At 34.8% G+C, this 22,291-nt stretch overlaps 2 protein-coding genes across 3 annotated transcripts in view; both read left to right on the forward strand.

The window, feature by feature from the left end:
- Nucleotides 1-14,215, forward strand: DBT (dihydrolipoamide branched chain transacylase E2). The gene is made up of 12 exons (XM_032191874.1): nt 1-64; nt 3,301-3,424; nt 3,577-3,652; nt 4,538-4,719; nt 5,156-5,283; nt 6,414-6,657; nt 7,103-7,269; nt 8,284-8,361; nt 9,842-10,033; nt 10,214-10,285; nt 11,289-13,103; nt 14,169-14,215. The coding sequence occupies exons 1-11, from the start codon at nt 14-16 to the stop codon at nt 11,454-11,456; spliced, it is 1,482 nt and encodes a 493-aa protein (XP_032047765.1). The 5' UTR covers nt 1-13; the 3' UTR covers nt 11,457-13,103; nt 14,169-14,215.
- Nucleotides 13,385-22,291, forward strand: part of LRRC39 (leucine rich repeat containing 39) — a 9,981-nt gene continuing 1,074 nt past the window's right edge. The window contains exons 1-8 of one of the 2 annotated variants that reach the window (XM_032191877.1): nt 13,385-14,214; nt 15,822-16,881; nt 17,788-17,893; nt 18,977-19,133; nt 19,706-19,842; nt 20,263-20,408; nt 20,775-20,927; nt 22,143-22,282. In XM_032191877.1, the coding sequence (XP_032047768.1) occupies nt 16,757-16,881; nt 17,788-17,893; nt 18,977-19,133; nt 19,706-19,842; nt 20,263-20,408; nt 20,775-20,927; nt 22,143-22,282 (964 nt within the window). In that variant the 5' untranslated portion in view covers nt 13,385-14,214; nt 15,822-16,756. Of the gene's footprint in view, nt 14,215-15,743; nt 16,882-17,787; nt 17,894-18,976; nt 19,134-19,705; nt 19,843-20,262; nt 20,409-20,774; nt 20,928-22,142; nt 22,283-22,291 lie in introns of both variants that reach the window. The other variant, XM_032191876.1, reaches the window with a different exon arrangement.

Below are 22,291 nucleotides of genomic sequence, written 5' to 3' on the forward strand. Positions count from 1 at the left end.
CTGCCGGGCGAAGATGGCGGCGGTGACCGCGCTGCGGAGCGGCTGCCGGACCGCGGGGCGCCTGGTAAGGGACGGGCCGGGGGCCGCCGCGCCAAGGCCCCGCCGCCGGGGGCTGGCGCCTCCCCTCAGCCCCTCGCCCGCGGGGCGCCTCAGCGCCTGCTGCCAGAGGGACCCGTGCTCCCCCGGCAGGCCGCCCGCAGCCTGCTGGCGCTCGGCGGGCGTCTGGCGACATCCAAGAAAAAAAAAAAAAAAAGGATGCTTATTGCAATTCTGAAGTGTTGTGTTTGAATATTCTCTTTTTCTTCTTTTTTTTTTGTGGTTGTCAAGGGGAAGAGAGGCAGGTTGTGGTGGTTCGTGGAGGCTGTAGGTTAGTAAGTAAGGAAGGAGCCCGGCGATCTAGGGTTAAATGGTGGAGAAATAACAGTTAGCTAGAGGCCAGGCAGCGTGCCAAGTGTTAAGGCAAGGAATTATGTCCTTCGGGAATATGCTGGTAAGGCTGTTGGTTTAGCGTGTAGGTAACTTTATACTCGGAAATACAGAAGATGTATGCGAAACACATCCAAGATAATTAAATGGTCAATAAAAATGACTCAATATGACAGCAAGTCCAAAGAGTTCCATAGAAGAATATCCTTTAATACGAAATAGTTGCCTTTGAGCACAGCATACTCAATATGACTTTGAAATTGAGTGTTACTTCATCAGGTATTCTGTTACCCGCGTGCTGTGTAACAACACTTTGTTCTGAAGCCAGCAGTAGATTTCTAGGGTTAGAGGTGATTTAGAAAAGCATGGTAGGCTGCTTCTTACGGGAACAGTGCAAATTGAACTAAACGGGGCAAGACAGTTCTTCCCCAAATAGCATACAGCTTGTGTGTTGCCTTGGTTCAAGCCACAAGTCTCAGGTCATCCACAAAACAGTGGCTGATACCTCCTCAACACCAGTGAGAGACTGGAGCAGACCATTAGTCCCTTCTCCTCACGGTAACTCTGCTTCTTGAAAAGATGCCCAGGAAAGTATTGCCTTTAGGTTGTCATACAGCACGACAGTGGTGACAGAAACATAACTGCTAGTACTTTGCTACTTGGGATTTTTTATTATTATTTTATTTTTCCAGATACCAAGATCCATAGGTTGGTTAACTTTTTTGACATTTAGTACTTGCATGAATATGTATGGGTATGCGATGAATGTTAGAACTAATCTTGTCTTTTATATGCTCTTATTATTTCCTTACGTCGCATTATGCAGCAAGTAGTATTAAAGTGATTAAATACTGAATACAAGCATAGTCTTTTTATTTTATGGTATAAAATTGTTTACCTTGTTAGAAAGGAATACTGTTCTATGCAGAGATTGGATACTGTATTATTGCTTTAACATACTAGCACATCAGCTTTTTACTAGATAATGTGCAAAACCTGCAAACCAAAATAATTAAGTTCTTTGAAATGCAGCAATTTTGAATGATTCCTACAGATGTAAATCGAAATAGCATTGAAACTTCTGTAACAAAACCGGTCTGGGTTTTGGCAGACACATTGCTAATTCACTACCTGCTTGGTAGTAACTACCTGGTTACCAGATGTTAAAATCACATGGGAAGCATTATGAAACTTCACACTTAGAGGTAGTTCAGAGATTTGATGTGCTCCTTGTGATCATCTTCACAGGTAAATACTGAATGGTTGCCATGTAGATTTATATAAAGAGAAAAGTTTTATTGTAAGTTTGGGACAAAAAGATCTTGTTGGACAAAAAAAATGTAACCATGTGGACAGACATACAAAATTAAAAATAAGAGCAAATAGATTTCTGAAGACAGATTATATACCAATTTTGAATTGAATTAAAATTTTAAGTGTGTTCATGCAATAGGATTTGTCATCACTTACAATTACCATTTGCCTTTTTTTTTTTTTCAGGGAGAATTATTTGGAGAACTAACAAAAAGGATTTACTGTTTGTTCATGATAGGAGTTAGAAAAATACTCTAGATCAGTAGATGCAATCTTGATAGCAGGCAGATGCAAAGTAACTCAATGTGACTTTGCTGTGTCCTTTACCGGAGTTTTTATTTTATAAATACTTGTTTCTAAAAGACGATATTAAATGTAACTTGCAATGCTAGATCAAATACTATAGAAAATGTACACTGTCAATTCAGAATTGTACAGATTTGGGGGTAATCTATATTGTAAATGTGTAATATATAGTTCAAATAGTTCAACGGTTTGGGGGGTGGGAGGGCAATTAGGAAGTTTAATAATACTCTATATTATTTGAAAGGATATTTAAAAAAAAGTTTAAATGAACTTTCCCATACAGGTGTCCTGTTTTCTGGCTCATCTAAGAAGATAATTTCTAAATTTTACAGTTGTGAGCTACTTGAGGTACATTGTAGCACCTGATTTTTTTTAATCTCTAAATTAATTAGAGATAGTATCTACAGATAATTTTTATTTTTATGAATTTTACAGAACCCAAGACAACATAACACCAGAATTAGATTTAAGAAATATTACTAAATAAGAAAGGGTCTGAACTAACTTCTGTTGAGATTAATGATAAAATGCCTGTTTATTTCAATATAAGTGCTACTGGCTTTGCTTTTGACCAAAATCATGACTGATTACACAGTGCTTTAAAGCAGACAGTTTTCCATAAATAACCTTTCAGAAGATTTTTTGACCCTTTGATTCCTGGATAAATATAATTGCAATTGAAATTTATTTGAAGATGTTTGTTTCCTATACAATAACAGAAATAAAAGGGCAACTGTTTGTGCCCTCTGGTGTGAATTTCCTTTCCAATTTGCACTTCTGATCACCTTTTGATTGGAATAAGAACCATCAAAGAATAATATGCTGATTTTTTTCCCACAGTCTAGGGGACCTTTCCAGCATTTGTTCTGCATGAGAATATTCCAAATGGCTGATGTTTTTGCTATTATGTATGCTTTTTTGTGTGTGTCCTGATGAAACCAATTGTTTAGAGAAACTATAGCAACTATGAATCTCTTCAGGTCTTGTCATGATTTTTGTTAATTGATTATGTTACCGTGGCTTTAATCTCTCCATGTGTTGTGTTAGTAAAAGAAGTTAAAGACGTTGCAAAGCTTATGCTAATTTAATGGTTATTATACATTCAGTACTTATTTGGTATAATTGTGTTTTCATAAGAATTTCTCTATATAAATTACAGTTAAACTCTTTTGTTACTGCTGTTGCATCAAGATTATTAAATGAGCTCTGCCTCCTCAGTCTAATATTTTAACGCTTAAGACTTTTTTCCCCCAGGTTTGTGCTCACCACGTTAGATCGTGCAGCAGCATTCGCTTTGTAAAATCAAAATATGTGTGCGTGTTTGACAAATCTGCCTTCAAGTTTAGTCGTCAACAGCGATTATTCAGAACATCTGCTGGTAATCTTTTTCATAATAAAATTATTTTATTTTGCTAATGTTATGTTAGAGATTTCTATATGCTGGTATATAGACCATTTTTAATGCATTCAGATCATTCTGTCTTATATTTAATATTAAACATGCTGTTTTTCTTTATTGTCTGTTTTAAGTTTCATGTGGCCAAATTGTCCAGTTTAAGCTTTCTGATATTGGAGAAGGGATTACAGAGGTGACTGTGAAAGAATGGTAAGCTAAGCTTTCGTATATATAAGAAATATACTAAGAAATCAGCAAGTAGTTTGAGTATTATTGATAATTGTCAATAATTCAGTTATTTACCTGACAGTGTTTTCTGTGAAGTTTTTCAAGTTTTGTTTTCATTGCATACAGTAAGCTTTATGTTTTGTATATTTGTAATCTGCTTCATTTGAAAATGGGAAATAAATAGGTGGAGGGAATGGGGTGCCCTAACTGCACCTGTTCATAGGCTTTCCTTTAGTGTTTTCAGGGTGCAGAAGGTCTTGGCTGTACTTTAGAAAAAAATACAACTCTAGAGAATCTACGTAAAATTATCTTTTACCCGTTTTTCATTAAATTTATCGAAATATTTAAACATTTAAATTGTTGCTAGAAAGCTGGTGATGTTTGGATTAAGCAAAAACAAAGTGTCCAGTAGAGGGAGCAAGGCAGTGTTAGAATGTCTCACTCTTTGTACACACAGGTGCAATATCTCTGTGTAGGAGACAGATTCCGGCTTCTAGATTCTGTTCTGAAACTGATGATACACTGATCCTGACAACTCAAAACAGACTTCTTCAGCTTCAAACTAAGCTAGGCTTATTCTTATTTTTACATGGTTTATTATCTGCCAAAAAAACTCTGCTTAGCTAAAGTAATAGTAAAAATTGTATATGTGGTGATATTCTGAAACATTGTGGCACTGCTCAAAAAACATTTTTGTGTGACATCTGGCAAAAGGTATATAGCCAATGTATCCAGTATGTGTGATTTGTCATCTTATCTGGAATGCGTTTAACGTTGTGGAGATATACATAACTGAATTTATCAAAAGAATACACAAAGTGGATTTTAACAGTTGTTATGTTTATATTAACATGTCTTTTCTTTTAGGTATATAAAAGAAGGTGATAGCGTTTCTCAGTTCGATAGCATCTGTGAAGTACAAAGCGATAAAGCTTCTGTTACTATTACTAGTCGTTATGATGGCATCATTAGGAAACTCCATTACAACTTAGATGAAATTGCTTATGTTGGAAAACCATTAGTGGACATTGAAATTGATGCTTCAAAAGGTATTGCAAGCAGTTTTTTCTATTGCGTATTTTGTTGTCATAAACCATCAGATTAACAGGGGAGTTTACTTTTTCCTCCTGAAAATGATAAATGTGAAATTGACTTTTTGTTCTGTAAAGTCAAGAAGATTAAGTGGAAAACGTTGTGATACTGTGTTAGAATTTAAAACTTCAAAGGCCAGTTACTTCCTATTGAAAACTCAAGCAGCAGTCTTTAACACTGTGTTCCCTTCCCCAGTATCTCATGTGAGGGATAGGTAATATTTCCTTTGTTGTGTGTGTTTTTTTTTTGTTTTTTTTTTTTTTTTATTGTAAGAAATTTGGGACAGTGTTCACTGTCCATTTAACTTTTTAAGAAAATTTAAATCAAGTTCTGAAATCTATCAAATTCTTATAGAATAGTCTAATAAAGTTATTTTTTTCATTTTATTTTCAGGTGTTGCCCCAGAAGAAGATGTTGTTGAAACACCTGCTATGTCTCATGAAGAACACACGCACCAAGAGATAAAAGGACACAAAACATTAGCAACGCCTGCAGTTCGTCGCCTTGCTATGGAAAACAATGTAAGTTTGCTGAATTGCATCTGGCCACATTTTATCCCTCTTTTATAAATCAGTTGACTGAGAGGATATTGATTAGAGGAAAGTACAGTGAGAAATGACTTATTTGCAATTTTATTTCAAATGTGTAAAAAATGTAGCGATGGAGAGAATGATGCTTTCTGATGATTATGACATATAGGAAAATAATTACTGGGCTTAAAATGAAGCTAGGGTACTCTAGGGTAGAGGTTTTAGAAAACCTTTTTAGAGGGGAAAAAAGAATGAAGTATCAAAATGGATTTCTGGGACAAAGGAGGGAAGAGAGAAAAATCAGTTCTCAGCTTTAGGTAGTTTGTTCTGTTCTCCAGATTTGTGTAAGAGCAGGGGATGGACTAGGTGGTCCTTTAAGGATTTTTTAAATTCTTTATATTTTTTTGGTGAATCTATGAATATTCCACTGTTTTTGAAAGCTTGTTTAATTTTTCTCCTAAAAATGCACCACAATAGAGAGAAATTTAAGTGACAACTAATTTTCTTCAAATTAATATTTTACCACTGATCATGTAATAAAGAGGTAAGTAGCATTTGTCCCTCCTTAAGTATGCAGTTAGACACCTTGCAGGGCAATTTAGATGATCTGAGCAAAGTTGAGTACCTAGTAAATTACTGAAAGTGTCACCTGGCTGCTGCAGAGACAGATGTATTCTTAGGGATCGTGGGTAAAATGCTACTAAGTTGTAGTTAGAATTAAAGCTTTATTTTTTCACAGAATTTTGTAATTAGCATAGCACACAATTTCATAAGTAGTGTAGCTTATGGTTACTTAGCTTTTGTTCTAATTAAATGGAGGTGTCCTTGACCACCAGAAAATCATGTGTTTTGCTGTATAGTGGCATGTCTGGTCCAAATCCTGCCTAGGATTCGTAGCTGCTTGATTTCATAGGCAACGCTCTGTGTCCTGTTTTGCTTCCCTGTTCTGTGATGGGGTCATATCCTGGTTGGTCAGGTGCACAGAACCTACAAGATGCTGGAAGGGAGGGAAATTGTAGGCATGTTGGATTAATACTTGGAATAATGAACTGTTTGTCACAATATTGAATATTTTTATATCTCTGTAAAGCAAGTGTCATAGCTTGTTATGTACTTTTCAGATTAAATTGAGTGAAGTTGTTGGAACAGGGAAAGATAACAGAATCCTTAAGGAAGACATACTCAATTATTTGGCCAAACAAACGGGAGCTATTCTACCTCCCTCACCAAAGGCTGAAATTATCCCACCACTGCCAAAATCAGAGACAGTGCCAACTGCTCCAAAGGACAAAGCACGCAAAATTCCTGTACCTGTTTCCAGACCGGTTGTGTTTTCAGGAAAAGATAAAACTGAACCTATAACAGGTAATTCATGAAACATGAAGTCTTGACGTGATGTTCACAGTAGACTACCAGTAAAAGTTACTCAATGAATATTTATGAAATAATTGTTCATGTTTTGGTTGGATGGATTTGGGTTGCAAATTGGAGAGAAAAAAAAAAGTTTTCTGGTTGCCTTTCAGGCAGTATTGGCTTGTAGAGCGAATAGTGCAGAAATAGTGCAGATCACTGTACTATGACACTATGATTTCAAAAATATACAGAGGAGAGAGATGTAGTAATATGATCCGAAATAATAAAGTTGTAAAAATTGAGCTGTGTGTGCTGAATAACTGTTGGCCCTAAGGTGGACTTTATCCTGTGCTTTTTTAAAGTTTAGTAACTTTAGCATAAACAAATAATTGCAATTTCACCGTAACTTCCCAGAAGTTAATTTTCTTGGAGTATGAAGTCAGTGAATATTTTCCAGGTTTTCACAAGGCAATGGTAAAGACTATGAGTGCAGCTTTGAAGATCCCTCACTTTGGTTATTGTGATGAGATTGACTTGACTCAGCTTGTTCAGTTGCGAGAAGAGATGAAACCTTTAGCACAAATTCGTGGAATTAAGCTTTCATTTATGCCCTTCTTCATAAAGGTGAGACAACCAGTAGAGGGCTATTTGAAGTACTAATGCTGTTTTTTAAGAAGATTTAAAATCTTCTGATCGATTATTGTTGTAGGTTGGAGCACCTCTATCACCTGAAAAATCACAGATCACAAGAAAAGTATCAGCTTTTCTTGTTTATTGAACTGCTCATCAATTTAGTGTTGGAATTGTAGCCAGGGTTAGATAATACCATGGAAATTATTTGAAATACTAATGGGGAAAGATAAAGCAGACAAAGTATTACTTAGGAAAGGGGTAAGCATCACTGGGTATTTAAATTAAACAAAACAAATTTAGCAAACTATTGGTATTTTTAGTGAGCTCCATTAAAATTAACCTCACGTGTGGAACACAATTTAATTTTGTTTTGATTTGGTGTCTGTTGGTAATGAATCCCTCAGGTGAATGAGTATGTCTCTTCTGTTGTTCAGGTGAATTGAGTCTGTGTCCTCTCTTGTTCAGGAGACCGGGCACTTGTACTCATTTAGTTGTCATGTTTCATTTCCAACTGTTGTCATCACTGAAGGCTGAATGTATAGTTTAGTCTAAAACTTAGGATAATGCTATTTCAACTGGAGTGTTAAATAAGCTCTTAATCTTCCCGCTCTTTTTAGGCAGCATTAATAGTCCCTGAAATAATAATCGTCTAAGTGGGGAGTTCAGAATGACACTGCTGAGGCATCTTGTAACTTTTTTTCTTGGGCTATTTGATTTGAATTCTTGAACAGGAAATTATTGCTGATTCAATTTCAATTATATTTCATGAAGGGATTATCTTTTATATGTCTGTTTCATCTATCTTTGTTTTCTGGAAGTTTTTGTTCTGTTTTCCTAATCATGATGAAGCATCAACACACAAAGAGCTTAGGAGAGTTGAAGCCACGTTTTATTGCACTAAGAACCAAATTGTTATCAATCTAAATTCTCTCACCATTTCTTGCTTTCCATGTACCTCTCTGAGATACAAAGTATGACAATCTATTTCTTGTTTATATTTAACAGGCAGCTTCTCTAGGATTATTGCAGTATCCCATTCTTAATGCTTCTTTGGATGAAAGCTGTCAAAACGTCACATATAAGGTTTGTAAACTACTGATAAAAATTGTGAACAGAAAATCCAAGCTAACAGCTAATGAGGACTTTTCAGAACGTCTGACCTAATTGTAATGACTTGTACTAAAATTATAGTGTGTACTGTCTCTGGCTAGGATGGAGTTAAGTTTCCCCACAGCTGTGCTCTGTTTTTGTAGCTGGGACAGCACTGTTATCGCACTGAGGTTTTGTCCATTGCTGAGCAGTGCTGGCACAGCATTAAGACCCTCTCCCCAGCCTACTGGCTGTGGGTGGGCAAGAGGTGGGGAGAGGACACGGCCAGGGCAGCAGACCCAAACCAGCCAAGGGGTATTCCATGCCATGAAGTCACACTCAGCAATAAAATCTGCAAAAGGGGAAGGGGGGCTGAACAGGAGGGCTCCTGTTAAGAGAACATCTGTCTTCCTGACACACCACTACATGTATTGAGGCCCCACTTAAGACATGTCTAAACATCACTTGTTAATGGGAAGTAAAAATTATTTTTTTTCTTTCTTTGCTTCCATTAACCTTTTTTTTTTTTTTTTTTTTTTTTTTTTTCTGAAATTATCCTTATCTCAACCTGTGAGTTTTTTTTTTTCTGTCCATCATACTTTCCTCCCTTCCTCTCCTTTTGAGGAAAGGAAGTGAAAGATTGGTTGTGGTGAAGGTTAGCTGTCCATTGGTGTGAAACCACCAATTTGTGTTGTGCTGGAAAAAAATTTGAGGATCTAGATTCTGTCTAAGATTAGATTTGATTCAATATACATCTAATTTCTGTGGTTTGTTTAATGTTACTTTTAAAGTTACTTTTACTCTACATATTAAAATCATAAGATAAATTTAATAAAACATTTAAATTTCATACAAAGCACTGGCGGGATATTTCTGGAAAACAAGTGCCTGTTTTCTAAAGTACTGTATTTAAAACACATAATGGTGAAAGGTCCTGAAGCTCCAAGCTCCTGTTGTGCTGTTTTGTCAGACTCTCGTAGACGAATCCTTACATATTTCTTCTACAAAATGCAAGACAACTCACTTTCGTTTTTTTTTGTTTGTTTGTTTGTTTTAACTGTTTTTCATATAATAGTGTTCTATAGTATTATAGTGTTCTCTTCTAAACTGATAGTTGTTTTAAAGATGGTTGTATGGGTAACAAAACATGAAATATTTTCAGTGCAAAACTGATTCCAGATTTTGTGTTTCCTGGAGGTGAAATTCCCACAAAAATCAGTTTGGACTTACTTTGCAGATGTGAAAAGCTAATTCTTAAAAATTTACGTCCATTGCTCCACTCAAAATAGTATAGAGGAGCTTAATGTAGAGAAAGCTTCCTTGGTTAAAAATATGTATATATTTTATTGTGTGTGCATATATATATTATTGCCAATATATATAATTTTGAAAGCATTCTTCAAGTGTTTTTTGTGTGCAATACATGTTATGTTGACTGTTTATGTTAATATCCAGTTAATGAAACTTATTGTAGGCTTCGCACAACATTGGAGTTGCTATGGACACAGAACAAGGTTTAATTGTCCCAAATGTGAAAAATGTTCAAGTCTGCAGTATTTTTGAGATTGCTTCTGAATTAAATCGCCTCCAAGCCTTGGGTTCTGCTGGCCAGCTGGGAACAAATGACCTCACTGGGGGAACATTCACCCTTTCAAATATTGGCACAGTAAGTACCAGAAAAATGAGAACGTAACCTGAAAACTGCTTCTGAAATTAATACTCTAATTAAAGTTTAATATGCAAAGAATAAAATGATTAACAATTCATTCAAGAAACAAACAACCTTTTAAAATAAATTATATAATTATTCTTTAACTGATAATATCTCTAGCATTTTCTTTTTTAGATTGGTGGCACTTATGCCAAACCAGTAATACTACCTCCTGAAGTAGCTATTGGAGCACTTGGAAAGATACAGGTATATTAACTTAGTGACGTGTTTAATTCTAGTGAACTAAGGTCATATTAAATCACACAGAATCATATGTTATATGAATCTAAGAACACTTGTATGTTTATATATATATATAAACATACATGTGTGCACACATATATATATTGTGTGTGTGTGTATATATATATATATATATTCACAAAAACATGACCTCTTTCTGTTATATGAATGCATAGCTTGTGATTGGAAAGTTTTGTTGTAATTTTAGATGGCTGGCCAGAGATGCCAAATGTTTCAGTAGAAGTCTTTTATGCCAAAAATTCAGATTTATTTTCTAGAATTCTGTTATATTCACTCACATATATATTTAATCTTCTGGTTATTAGTAAATATCGTAAATTATATTTTTATAAGTTTTGCAACACGGCCATAGCACTCTTGCTATGATCAAGGAGAGAACTTGAGACTGAAAAAGTATTCTAATAATGCTTATAATTAGATTATTAGAATTAGAATGTATAGATTCAGGTGGCTGAATCTATACAGAACTCTGTATGGTTAAGGCAACTTCTTATTTTCTGAATTTGGGGATTTAAGTTTTTAATGTAGACATTTGAGATCAATACTGAACATGACTCAATATTAACTAGATTTACTTTTTGTATGTTCTTTCTGTGATCCTTTTGCTCAGGGAATGCTTTAGGGACACTGTCATTTTGAATGCTATCAGTGAAAGAAACTATTCAGGAGGGGGCTTTTGAGTCAAAAAAGGTTTTCACTACTTCAGTATTTCCAGGATGGTGGAAACAAGATACAGCTCTTTCTTATATAGGTTCACAATATAGTCTCATCTGCAGCACAAAGAATGATGGAAGCTCTTTCATTTCTGAATGGCACTACTGTTACCTGTCTGCCTAATTTAGTCAAATGTTTGAATTTAGATTAACAAATGAACAATAAAACTACAAATTTGTTAATTAAAATATTCCATATTTTATTTTATTTTATTCCTTTCTCTGATTTTTAGATTCTTCCTCGGTTTAATGGAAAAGGTGAAGTATTTAAAGCACAGATAATGAATGTGAGCTGGTCAGCTGATCACCGCATTATTGATGGAGCTACAATGGCCCGATTTTCTAACTTGTGGAAATCTTATTTGGAGAACCCTGCTTCAATGCTGCTAGACCTTAAATAAAGGAAACCATGGCTAGAATATGCCTCTAAATTTTTCATATTAGACTGAAGAATTACAAAAGCTGTCTCGGCTAGCACATGCCCTTTGCTACTTACATTATATAACAATTTTATGTGGTTAAAAGTTCTCAACAGCTTAAATCAGTCTATCAATTAATTGTTACTTCTTTTAATTAGTAGTGCTGTAATTTCTTCTACAGCCAGCTGTCAATAGGTCATGGCGCGACTTCTGAATGTGGTGATGGATTGTCTTTATTTTGCCTTTTGTAATACATATGGTCATGAGGCTGGTCTAAATGAATCACTGATCGATCTACGTCTGCAATATTTTTAAACTGATTAACCGGTTTTGAAGGGAAAAGCTTGCAGTTGTTCTTTGTTGGAAACATAAATTTATTTTAACAGGTAATATCCAAATTCCCAAAAGAAGTTATGCAAAAATCAAACACGAATAAAATACCTATTATGCTTCTGCTGTAAGATGTCCAGAGAGCTTTTTGTTATTTAACTAATTAACCTCTCAAAACTTTTGGTACTCCACTTTTTCCTGGCATTATATGCACAGGTACTCTTTATCAAATGATAAAGGGAAGAGGGCACACTTATTCAAATGCTTACTGATAACATTTAATGATAACTATCGGGGCCTTAAAACTGTCTAGAATATACTGTATTTTTGTAGGCTGTAAGTAGTTGCAATCTTTAAATTCCTTCCAGTTATTTTTGTTTCTTATAGAAAGCATGTCTGTAAAAAAAGAAAAAAAAAAAAAAAAAAAAAAAAAGAGGATCTTACTAGTTATTCTGTGGTTAGATAAGCCTGGCAATAAGCAGAATGTGTTCTAAAAGTTTTCACCATCTTGCGTTATTGATGTTCAGATACTAGAATCTGACAGGTTACTCTAATACAACAAAGAATTAGTATTATAAAAATACTATGTGGGATAACGGAGATCCAAGTCAAGTAATTAACAGGTTCAAGTTAATGCCTTCAGAACAGACAATAGTAATGTTTCTTTAAGGTAAACTAAACAGATGGTAAGGATTATAGCTGTATTTAACAGGAAATACAAAGAAAATGGTTGGATATAAATGCCTTCTAGAAATGTAAGCTGGACAGTTACATGGCCTTAAAAATTAATATGCAAATTGGACATTTTCTCCTTTCTTTAGATATATCAAAAACTGTCTCTACAGGAGCATTCTCCAAAATAGTAGACCAAAGTAGTCTAATGTATTTAGCTGTGAAGATGCAAGACACAAGCTACCAGAGGTAGAATCTCTGTTACCCTTGATGCTGAGACTGAGCAAGAGGAAAGCTGGTAATGTAGGTGGAGAGTATACATGTAAGGTGCTATTTATATTTTTATTGTGGTATAAGGGTCTTTTATATTAGTCGTTTTTTGCAATGTTTGACTAATATGTTGTGCTTATCACTTATTTCATTTTTATCAGATTTATTTATTCCTAATAAATTTTTTAAAGCCACAAAGAATTGTAGTAATACTGGTTTTATTTGTGAATTTCATGCAGGCAATCCTATACAGGTGGCTCAGTCTTCTATTTCTTCTTATCTTAGAGAACCTACTGCACTTGAGACTACTAAAAGAACGCAGCCTAATGGCTATTCTCCTACAAGTATATTGTTGTGGTAAGGGTCCAGTCTGAGCAGTGTATTTTTTTCTTAGTGTTATGATCATGCAAAAAATGAAATGGGACAACAAAAGTGTAAAAGAGAAAGTGATAAAGTGATCTTGAAATGTTTCATAGAAGATTTTTGTTCACAGGAGAAATGTGAAATTTCTTAAAACTCCAATAAAAGGGAAGGGTTTTTTAGTTTAACTCTAATTATCCACCTCTTCCAAGGAAGAAGAAATTAAGTAGACTTTAAGTTACGATTTTTTGTATTAAAAAATAAAAATACTGTGAGGATTGAACATATACTAGAACTGAAAAAAGAAATACCTATTACGAAAGAAGCTGTTATATCATTTTTGCTTTTGCATAACTTTGCCCCAGCTCCATCAAAAACAAACAAACACAAAAAATTATGAAAAATACACATTTGAAGACTGAAAGCTAAAACAGTATCTTTTTTATGTAGGCATTAGCAGTCAGGTAGTTTTTGATGGTCTGGAGAGGGTTTACCCCTGCCTTTTTTTTCTTATAAAGTTCTGTGTTGTAACAGTAGAATCTAAATAGTTTAAGAAAGCCTAATGACTGAAAATTCTTTCTACTGGAAGAGGATTGCAATCAAATGGCTGACATTTGTTAAGTTTCATCTTCGTATTTTATACCCTTATAATCTGCAATGTGGGTTAGAATGATCCAGTTTTCTGACTTTTATCTCAAATAGTGATCTATAATTTTATTAAACAATATAAGAGTAAAACAAGTAATTGCCGTTTTGAATTGAAAACTTGCTTATTTTTCATTATGTGTCATAACAAGTATGTTGTTCTTTTTGTTCACAATTAGTAATTTTTGTTAATCTCATAAACAATGTATGGGAGTCTAGCCATTTTCAGCAAACTGGGGAGATGTGAAGAGTGGTAAATGCTTGGGGGTTTTGCAGAAGTGCCTCATATGATACCTTCTATTCTCAGCATAGGTTAAAATTAGAACTAGACTGACGTTGCATTGGAGCCTGCGTGAGAGTTCCAAATGTTTTTGGTAGTACAGACAAGATTTGTAACTTATCTATTCTCTTGTGCAGAAAGCAATGAGTCATGGAAAATCTTTGAAAGCACCACATCTTTGAGGTAAGTTGTTCTTAAACTTGTTCACATGATTGGAGATGAAGTTTTGGGGAGATCAGATTACATGGGAGGAACTTGAGGTTGTTTTACAGCCACACTTGTGAATTCCCATCTGAATTGTCAGTGACAATGTGATTTTTATGTTTGTGGTCCATTTTTTAGTCATGAAAATGAAACATAAAAGAACTAAAAACTTTTGATAATCCTGTGATATAATTAAACATCCTTGAAAACAGAATCGTATCCCCAGGGCCTCTTTGATATTTCATGGCTTTAAGGCAATGTCTATTAAATCGTCTGTTTTCCACTACAAATGAGAGTTGCCAAGTGTAAGATTGCAATAAGAATAAGTATTGATTATATAGTCTGATACTGGGTTTAGTATGCATGAACAAATACATCTTTTGAGACTGGAACCCTAATGTCTCCTTTCTGCACAAAACACTTAAAAAGATTTCTAGTTTTCTACCTGAAAACGCATATAGTTCAGAAAATCAGGTATGATGGATCAGGTAAATTGCTTAATCCCAATAGAAATCTAGTCCTGAAGAATATGGCAATTTAAATTGAAACTACAAATCAGAGCAAAAAGCCTCATACAGTGTTTTAGTCACTACTGTTGCATATTTGCATGATGAATGGGAAAGGTAATTTCTATGTGGATCACTGAAAGAGAAGTTAATCTTTCAAAATACAGCACATAAATGTGATCATGTTTATGCAGAAGAGAGAAAAAGGAAAGAATCCTCTTTTAAAGGAAAAAAGGGATTGAATTCCTAAAAAGGGATTGAATTCGTAATGCACCAGGGTGCATTGTGCCACATTGTGTGACAGTTTGCATCACCTGTCAAGTTCTGCCAATTTTCCTTAACAGAGAACAGTTAAGAATCCTCAATATGAAAGTGTTGGACCAGATTCTCCTTTATTCAAGCTTTATAATATGATTGTATGCTGTCTTTATAACAGAAAGTAATCCTGATGATTTAAAATTATTATTATTTGCCTGGCTATACCTTGTTGATTAATTGATTTCAGTATAACCAGGCTTTACAAATAACTCTGGTAGCAAAAGACTCTGTAAACATGAAGCAGAATGATTACTTGTTTGAACACAGAAATGTTCACTAAACGACTGTAATCCATGCAATGTAAAATTACAATAGAATAAACATGATGGTAAAGGATGTTCTAAAAGGCAGACCTGCTGCAGTTATTGTAAGGAAATATTTGCATGAAAAGACTTGACGTTCCACTTTCGTTATATCTACCTACTTGTTAGGAAGAAAGTTTTCCTCACTTTTTCAGTTTGAATGGATATGTAAACATTTTTGTTACTTAGCCCCTGCAAATATTATTAAAAAGTTGAAATAGAGCAATCAGATTGCCAGCATCCAGAGTACAGGTATGTACACTGCTATTTGCACAAAGTTTAACCCTCCAAGCTCTCCTTGATATGATTATCACTGCTTCAGTTTACTTCTAAAAACAAACAACTTTCCCCAAATCATTACAATACTGACAGTATTTTTCAGAGGGATGCACCTATTGGGATGATTGAATATCCTACTTTGCAGCTCTTCAGAAAATTATGTATTAATTATCTCTCTAAGGAAAAGATGACTTCAGAACATTAGCCTTATTTATAAATTGGGATCCTGAAACTCAGGAGGACCCCAAGAAGACTGAGAGAGAGGTGTGAAGAATTTAAAAAGCCTTGAAAGGTATTGTATTGCTAACTCTAAAATATAATATGAGATTATATATGAGAATATGAGAGAAACCATTAAGAAAATTAAGCATAATAATTTATTTCCAGCAGCATTTTAGTTTCTGTGAAGTGCAAAACTCCTTTAATTCCAAACATTTATACCTGCCAGGATGCAGCTATCATGATTTAACTGCTTAAAATTGCATGGAACAGTTTCATTTCTTCCTGGGAAAGGAATGAATATTTATATCTGCATTTAATAATTATGGTTGTTCTTAGTCTACAATTGTAAGGTGTAAGAAACTGAAAGAAATAGTTCTTCACTGATGAAGAATGCAGAAGAGATTGCAAAAACATACTTCACAGGGGTACCTTTTGGGGAAAAAAAGTTCAAAATGGTGCTTTCAACAGTTATTATTTACCTTGATTCCCGAAATGAAGGTTTAAATTCCTTGTGCTTTCTAATTTATTTGTTGTCATTATTTATTGTAGTTATAAACATATTTGAATGATACTTCTACTGTGGTTTAATGGTCTCCAATGGTCAAATTTCCCAGGTCATTGTACAATGATTTTGTTGAAAACTGGTTTATGAAACTAATCACCTTTTTTTAACTATAAAATTTAACTAGGTGCAATTATTTTGTAGAGAGAAAGCAATTGGTAAAATCTGTCAGCTTAAATACATTAACTATGCTTAATGATGTAATCGAGGAGGTATAGCAATATTTTAGTTTTCATGTCACTATTCCCATCTGGTAGCTGTTATATACGTTGATGCATTGAGCCTGAAATTACAGTCAGATTCCTGTGGCTGAACCTGAACATGTAAGAATCATGACTGAAACTGCAGTTTGTATTGGATCATTCACTGCTGTGAAGACACTTTGGGAAGTAAGAATACAGAAGATAAATGAAGAATTACGGAAAGAAAAGGAATTCAGACAGAGGTCTGCAGGAAGGTAGGTAAATTGCAGATGGCTTGTAAAAAACTAAGCCATAAGGTACGCTGCAGTAGACTGTAACTAGTCTTTTCAAACTCATCCAGTCCAATTCTTTAGCCCTTACTCCAGCAGAATTCCCACTGGTTCAAATCTGGCAATATGTTCATCAAGCAAAGAACTGCGTTTTAAGATAAAAAATATTAGCATATACTATACCCACTAAATACGGATATTAAAATTCTCTCCATTGGTTAGAGTAATCCATACAGGATTTAATTTGCTATGCTCTATCCTCAACGGAGGAATTAACAGGGTCACTTAGTTTTCTATGTGGCCAGCAATTTAATAAAATGTGAAGAAATTAGCGGTTTCGGAACCCTTCCTTATTTGTCAAATGTGTTTTGAAATGGAATTACAAATTCAGAAGTTACTATTGAAAAATAAAAGCTGAAAGAAAGAGAATTAGCTTTATTCTCATAATTCTTATTCAAGTCCCCTTCAGAAACCAAGCTAAACGAATGCTTAGCTGATTGACCTTGTCTGCTTGCACTTACTCAGTTCAGGTTGAACTGTCCCAAGAGGTTGTTTCAAAATTGGAACTGTAATTTCACATGACTGTATATTCTTTTGCCCTGATGCAATATGATGAAACTGAATGCAGTTTTGTTTTCCTTCTGACCATAAATTTGAAGAAATGTGTTGAGCTGCAAATAAGTAAAATTCCTATAAGTTACCCCAGACAAACATTACTTCATGCACTTCATGTTCTTGTCTTCCCTTAATTGATAGTATAACTAGCATCCAGAGGTAATAAATATTGTTTGTCACCCAAAATAGTTACTGTTTCTTTGTTGTTCCAGAAAATAGAATGTGTAGCAATTATTGCCAGTATTGAGAAACCCTGAGAGTTTCTTTCTGTTGTAGGCTACTGCTTGTCTGGGAGGAGAGAGCCGCTTTAGCAAAGCTCAAAGAAAAAATAATTAATGAAGATGGAAGAGCAATTTTAAGGATAGAAGAAGAAGAATGGAAGGTAGTGTTAATAGGTATTAACGTTGCTTGGGCTGAATGACTGATGCATTAGAAAACTACTATTTACATCTTTACACTCACAGCTATACTATTTTTATTCTATGAAGCGCTCATGTGGTGCTTTGCTAACAGTGAATTGAGGTGCACTGTTGTGAGACTGTAAAAGCAAGCTGATTTTTTTTTTTTTAGTCCTGAGTATTAAGCATTACTTTGCAAAAATACAGCCCCAATACAGCCCATTTCCTGCATTAGAAGAGATTTGCATTGCAAATCATGAGTTTAATTAGGTAAATCCTCATTTTGTTAATGTACCAAAACTACTAAAATATATCAAGGAAAAAAACCTGTGTTTAGATGAGTGAAAAGATTTCTTCCTGTTAGTTACTTTTTCTAAAAGAGAAAACGAATAAATTGTATTCCCAGAATAGTTTATTGTTTCTAGTGTACATGTATGTGCACAAGTGCTAACTGTAGAATCAACAACTGAATGGGATCTAACCACCTTCTAAGCTGCAGAGCTGGCAGCTTCACCAACACAGAAATGCAGATGCTGGTCTCTATGAAGTGAATGAGGCCATGCTGGGGCCAGTGAGAGTAACAGCCCCACCCAGAAATACTCTGGGGGTCCATAGGTTAGTGTAAGGAAGCTCTGTTCTTTGTTAAGAACAAATAACATACAACCACTGCAGTTATTCTATCCCTCCGCTCTTCTGCTCTCAGCTGCTCACTGTTTCTCTTGACAGAACAAGAAATACAGTTCAGATCACCACTGAAGTGCAAAAAGCAATTTAGAGCAGTTTCATCTTCAGTTATAAAGCCTGAAGCTTTTCAAGTAATGGCAGTAGTGCAGATATCTAAATCCTGGGAACAACAGTGGGCAGGTTAAAACAATGATTAGAATGACACAAGTGTTCAGAACTATTTTTCTGGATCCTACAGTATAGCTTAAGAACAAGGAAGACTTATTTATTATAATGATAATACAAAGTGTTAATATTTCAAATAACCAACCACCACCTTCTACCAAAGCCTGTATTATTGTGTATTAAGCCGAATTTCTTCTGGTCTCTCTTTCTTGTCTCAGACATTACCTTCATGTTTATTGAAACTACTCCATCTCCAGGAATGGCAGCTTCACAGAACTAGCTTGCAGAAAATTCCTCAGTTCATTGGAAGATTTCACAATCTTGTTGTTCTGGATCTATCCCGGAATTCAATAGAAAGTATACCTAAAGAAATTGGTGAGCTATGCTTTCTTTTATTTTAAACTGCTTTTATTTTAAACTGCTTTTCTAAGAAAAATAATTTTATTCAAACATGCCACTTTTGTGCATTTTGCCTCTTTAGCATTCTAACTGGATAGATAGAAAACATGATTTAAATTTGGCAGTGAGACAGATCTTAAAGCTATTGAGTCCCTACAAATTAGGAAAAATAAAAAAGGCCAGGTAGAAAAAGACATATCTTTATATCTTTATGAAAGCTCTTTGGGGGGGGGGGGGGGGGGGGGGGGGAAGAGCTTGTAAGCACAGCAGTTATTAGACATAAAAGAAAAGTGATACTGAAAAACATGCTATAAGTTCTGAGCTCACAGCAGGAGTTGCCCTTGTTTGTAAGTTTTCGGGCTTTTTTGAAGTACTCAACTAGAGTTCTATACTAGTGTCCTGAAGTTCTTGAATTTCAATGATTTTTTTTTTCTAGTGAGAACACAAAGTACTTGTATAAAAATACTAGGATAACGAAAAACAGTTAATGTTGTATTTCAAATCTCTTAAAATGTCAATGTTTGTTCTTTCATTTATGCTTTCTGCAGGCCAGCTAACTAGCCTCCAAGAGCTGCTTCTCAGTTACAATAGAATAAAGTCTGTTCCTAAGGAAATAAGCAATTGCATCAGCCTGGAAAGATTGGAACTGGCTGTCAACAGGAATATCTGTGATCTCCCTCCTCAGGTTTTGAGATACTGTTCTTTTTTTTCTTTTTTGTTTGTTTGTTTGGTAATGTGTATTTTGAATTTATTCAAAACCTATTCTCATGAGAAGTTGCACTCCATGTTTTCAGATTTATTTTGATACTCTGATTTCATAAATACTCCACAGAAACACACATGACCAGTATTCTCACAGGACTAGTCAAACTGAAGTCACATGAGAAGGATATATATATACACCTGAGTAGTTGCAGGAGCCAATCTGTTTTTGTCCAGAGTACTGCAGTTGTTAAGGCATATCAGCTAATGCAACTTAAAAACCATTCTTTGTTTACAAACTCTGAAATACATTTTAATGTATTTTAAATTTTTTCTTAGTCATGATTACATCACTGCTGTAATGGAACATGTATACAAGCATTAAATCTCTCTTACTTTTCAGTTAAGTGAATTAAAGAAGCTTTCACATGTAGATTTGTGCATGAATCAGTTTACTACCCTCCCTTCAGCTCTTCTCAACATGCCAAATCTAGAGTGGTTAGATATGGGGGGAAATAAACTCCAGGAGCTTCCTGATGCAATTGACAGGTAAGTACAGTTCAAAGATCACATCTTAGTCTGAATTCTGCTGCACTGAAATTCTAACGGTTAAATTCATCAAAAGATTATTTTAATATTACCCTCAAAGCAAACTTAGGATTTATCAGCCCTAATACATTTTTGATAAATTGGAATAATCAATTCAATAAACAAGTAATAAATTTGCTATCAGTTATCAAGTTAAATGTTTTTTACCAATGATTTTTTTCTTTGATATTTTAGTATTCTTTATGTGAGTCCTTTATGTAACTGACTGAATGAATTCATTTATGATTCTTAAGATGAATCAATTTCTTTGTATTAATATTTATTTCTCTAATTCTTGACTGATTGTGCAAATACCTACTTTGACAGAATGGAAAATCTCCATACCTTATGGCTCCAGAGGAACGAAATAAACTCTTTGCCAGAAACCATTGGTAATATGAAAAATCTTAGTACTCTTGTTCTTAGCAACAACAAGCTTAAGGATATTCCTGCTTGTATGAAGCAGATGACAAATCTGAGGTAAGAAAAAGCTGCATAAATAAAAATGCTAGCAAATAAGTTTTAAAGCTTCCCTTAAGTTGTGTATCATTTAAAGAACATAAGCTATGATAGATACAGCCCCAAAGGTGAATGGAGACTGTAATACATGTTCTCATTTCCGAAAGGCCCAGATGCTTACTTCTAATTGGCCTTATATATTGCTCCCTAAATCCAAGAGCCAGGAGGAAAGATAGGTGTTGAACGTGAAAAAGATGAAGTACAATGTTGGCACTGCAAAGCCAAACACTCAGAATTGAAGAAAAAAGTATCAGCTATAAGGATATGGATAAAACTCTTCTGTACTAGATTAGAGAAAAAATAAAATGAAAGAACGTAAGTTGTTAATTGGTACAACTAGATTTTGTATTCTATGACAAACTTTCCTGTTATGTGTTTTCATTTAGTTATTTTACAGAAAGAATATTAGTCTAAATGATCCCTAATCCAGTAAAGCAATTCTTCTGTTTTCAGACCATTTAGGAGGAAGCAGCATCTGTTTAAACACACACATACAAGCTCACCTGCCCAATGTAATCTTTAGTTTGTGAAAGGGGAGATGTAGGCTTTATCTGTCTACAATCTGTGTTCCCTGTGTAATGGTAGCTGTTGTAGAATGTAGTAGGTTGGGCATGGAGGGACAGGCTCAGAGGTGTCATTTTCCTCAAGTAGAGAAATACCCAGTTTACAGTTCTTATTTGGCCCATTTCCTACAGCAGCTAAAATATCCTGAGCATGCTGTAGCAAAAAACCCCTAAGGTAACCATCAGAAATAGAGTCAGGCACAGGTACACGTGGAATAGCTGAAAGGGGTGAACTGAGAACAGAGGAAGATTGGACTGGCTCTTGCCTCGCAAACTTAGGAGAACACCAGCACTTGCACCCTTGTTCTCACCCACTCATCTGGTTATGAAAAGTAGATGAGGCTGACAGCTGGGAGAAGCCCAGAAGACTGCAACATTTTCTCCCACCACAATCAGCTACAGTTAATGTAAGAAGTCATCTTCATTTAGTTTACATAATTCTACTAATATTGGTGGTTTCTATTAACTTGTAAGATAGCATCTGGAAAAAATACCCTTAAAATTACTTCTCATTTGTTCAAGATGTTGTCTGATGAATCTTAATTCAGTTTCAAAAGCTTTTTTCTCTGGACAAAACCTAGTGCAAGCATAACATTTTGCAATGAACTGTCAGATTTGTCAACTTCAGAGACAATCCACTGGAGTTAGAGATCACACTCCCTCCGTGTGAGAATACAGAAGAGGAGGAGCAACAGGAAATGTACGGCATTGAATTCATGCACTTGTATATTCAGGAGTCACTGAAGAAAACAGGTATGGTTT

This window comes from Aythya fuligula, chromosome 8, assembly GCF_009819795.1.
Source record: "Aythya fuligula isolate bAytFul2 chromosome 8, bAytFul2.pri, whole genome shotgun sequence".
In the NCBI taxonomy this organism is placed as follows: domain Eukaryota; kingdom Metazoa; phylum Chordata; class Aves; order Anseriformes; family Anatidae; genus Aythya; species Aythya fuligula.